Consider the following 1,481-nt stretch of genomic DNA (forward strand, 5'->3'; position numbering starts at 1 on the left):
GACATGGAGCCTCTGCGTTGTCCTTCCCCCGCTTCCCCCTAGCCTGGCTCTGACTTCAGGAACTACCTTGCCACCCCCCTCCACTACCCTTCCAATCTCCTACCCTGGATATAGAAACCAGCTGTGTTGCCCCTTCCCCCAGTCATCTGCCCTAGCTCCAGAAATCAGTTGCGCTGCCCCCACCACCCCGCCTGCCCTGGCTCTAGAAACCACCTGTACCGCCCCTCAATCTCCTGCCCGAGCTCAAGAAACCACCTGCGCATTTGTCAAATCTCGGGGAACTACGAGGCCACTAAGCCCTTGGCCGGACCCCCACTGAACCTGTTGAGCTGCCCCCTCCCTCTTCCACTAGCCAGACCCCCAAGGAGCCTCTGCGTTGTTCTTTCCAAATTCCCCTGGTCGGACCCCTGGGGAGCCCGCTACCCCCTCTTATATCTCCTGACTGGGACCGTCAAGGAGCCCTCTGCGTTGTACGTTCCCATTTCCCCTGGCCAGATCCCCGGGAGCCCTCTACGCTGCCCCCTCCCGTTTCCCCTGGTCAGATCCCCGGGAGCCCTCTACGCTGCCCCCTCCCATTTCCTCTGGCCAGACCCTGGAGAGCCCTCTGCGTTGTCCTTTCCCGTTTCCCCTTGCCTGACCGCCGGGGAGCCCTCCCTACTGCCCCCTCCCATTTCCTCTGGCGGGTCTCCCCGGGAGCCGGCTGCTCTGGCCCCTTTCCCAGCGCAGCCCAGGGGCCACCTACTTACCCTGCCCCCAGAGGAGGCTGGGGATCCCGGCCCTACATCCCCGTTCAGCTCGTACTCCTCCGGGCCTGAATCCATGCCGCCACCTCCTTCCCCGTCGCGGTCCGGGAGCAAAGCGCGCTCCGCAGGGTTGGTGGCCGCCGCCGGGCTGCCGGACTGGGCTGCGCTCCCGTCCAGCTTGGGGCCCTTTCCCGCGCCCGCTCGCTTCTCTGCGGCTCGGCGAGGCTGCAGGACCAGCCCCGGATGGATTTCTCTTCCCCGGGCCTGCCTCACGTCCCTCCTTCTCCGGCTCCGCTCGCCGGCAGAGGAGGAGGAGGAGGAGGTTGACGCAGCCCCAGCTCTGCCACCTCCTTCTCTGGGGGCGGGGAAAACAAAATGTAAATACACTCTTCTGTATTTTTGTGGGGAGGGAAAAAGAAATCATGGGCGGGGCTAGATCGGCTTGTGAATGAAGCGCGAGGGAAGAGTAGGAAGAGGCATGGGGCCGGGCTGAGGGGCTGACGGAGGAGGGTGTCCCAGGCTGGAGGGGGCACTATCAGGGCGCATTCCTGCCCGCCCAGGGCGACCACCTGTTGCCACCTCAGAGGGGCACAGAAGTTCAGATTCTTGGAAGCCCCTGATAGCAACTTGTCCAAACCCCTCCTGGTTTAACGGATGGGCCCTAACAGCTGAATATGGCTTGCCTTGATACCAGCTAGTGGCAAAATGGGGCCAAGGCCGACTTGGGCCTTCCGTGTC

The 1,481-nt window shown here is 63.5% G+C and overlaps 1 protein-coding gene across 1 annotated transcript in view; it reads right to left on the reverse strand.

Moving 5' to 3' along the window:
- The window catches only part of NINJ1 (ninjurin 1), a 58,621-nt gene extending 57,464 nt beyond the window's left edge, over positions 1–1,157 (reverse strand). The window contains exon 1 of the mRNA XM_069083742.1: positions 747–1,157. Within this exon, the coding sequence (XP_068939843.1) occupies positions 747–821 (75 nt within the window). The 5' untranslated portion in view covers positions 822–1,157. The remainder of the gene's footprint in view (positions 1–746) is intronic.
- Positions 1,158–1,481: the final 324 nt, after the last annotated feature.

Source organism: Petaurus breviceps, unplaced genomic scaffold, assembly GCF_028583685.1.
Source record: "Petaurus breviceps papuanus isolate PSGF00001 unplaced genomic scaffold, PetGlider_PUasm1.0 174, whole genome shotgun sequence".
Taxonomy (NCBI): Eukaryota; Metazoa; Chordata; class Mammalia; order Diprotodontia; family Petauridae; genus Petaurus; species Petaurus breviceps.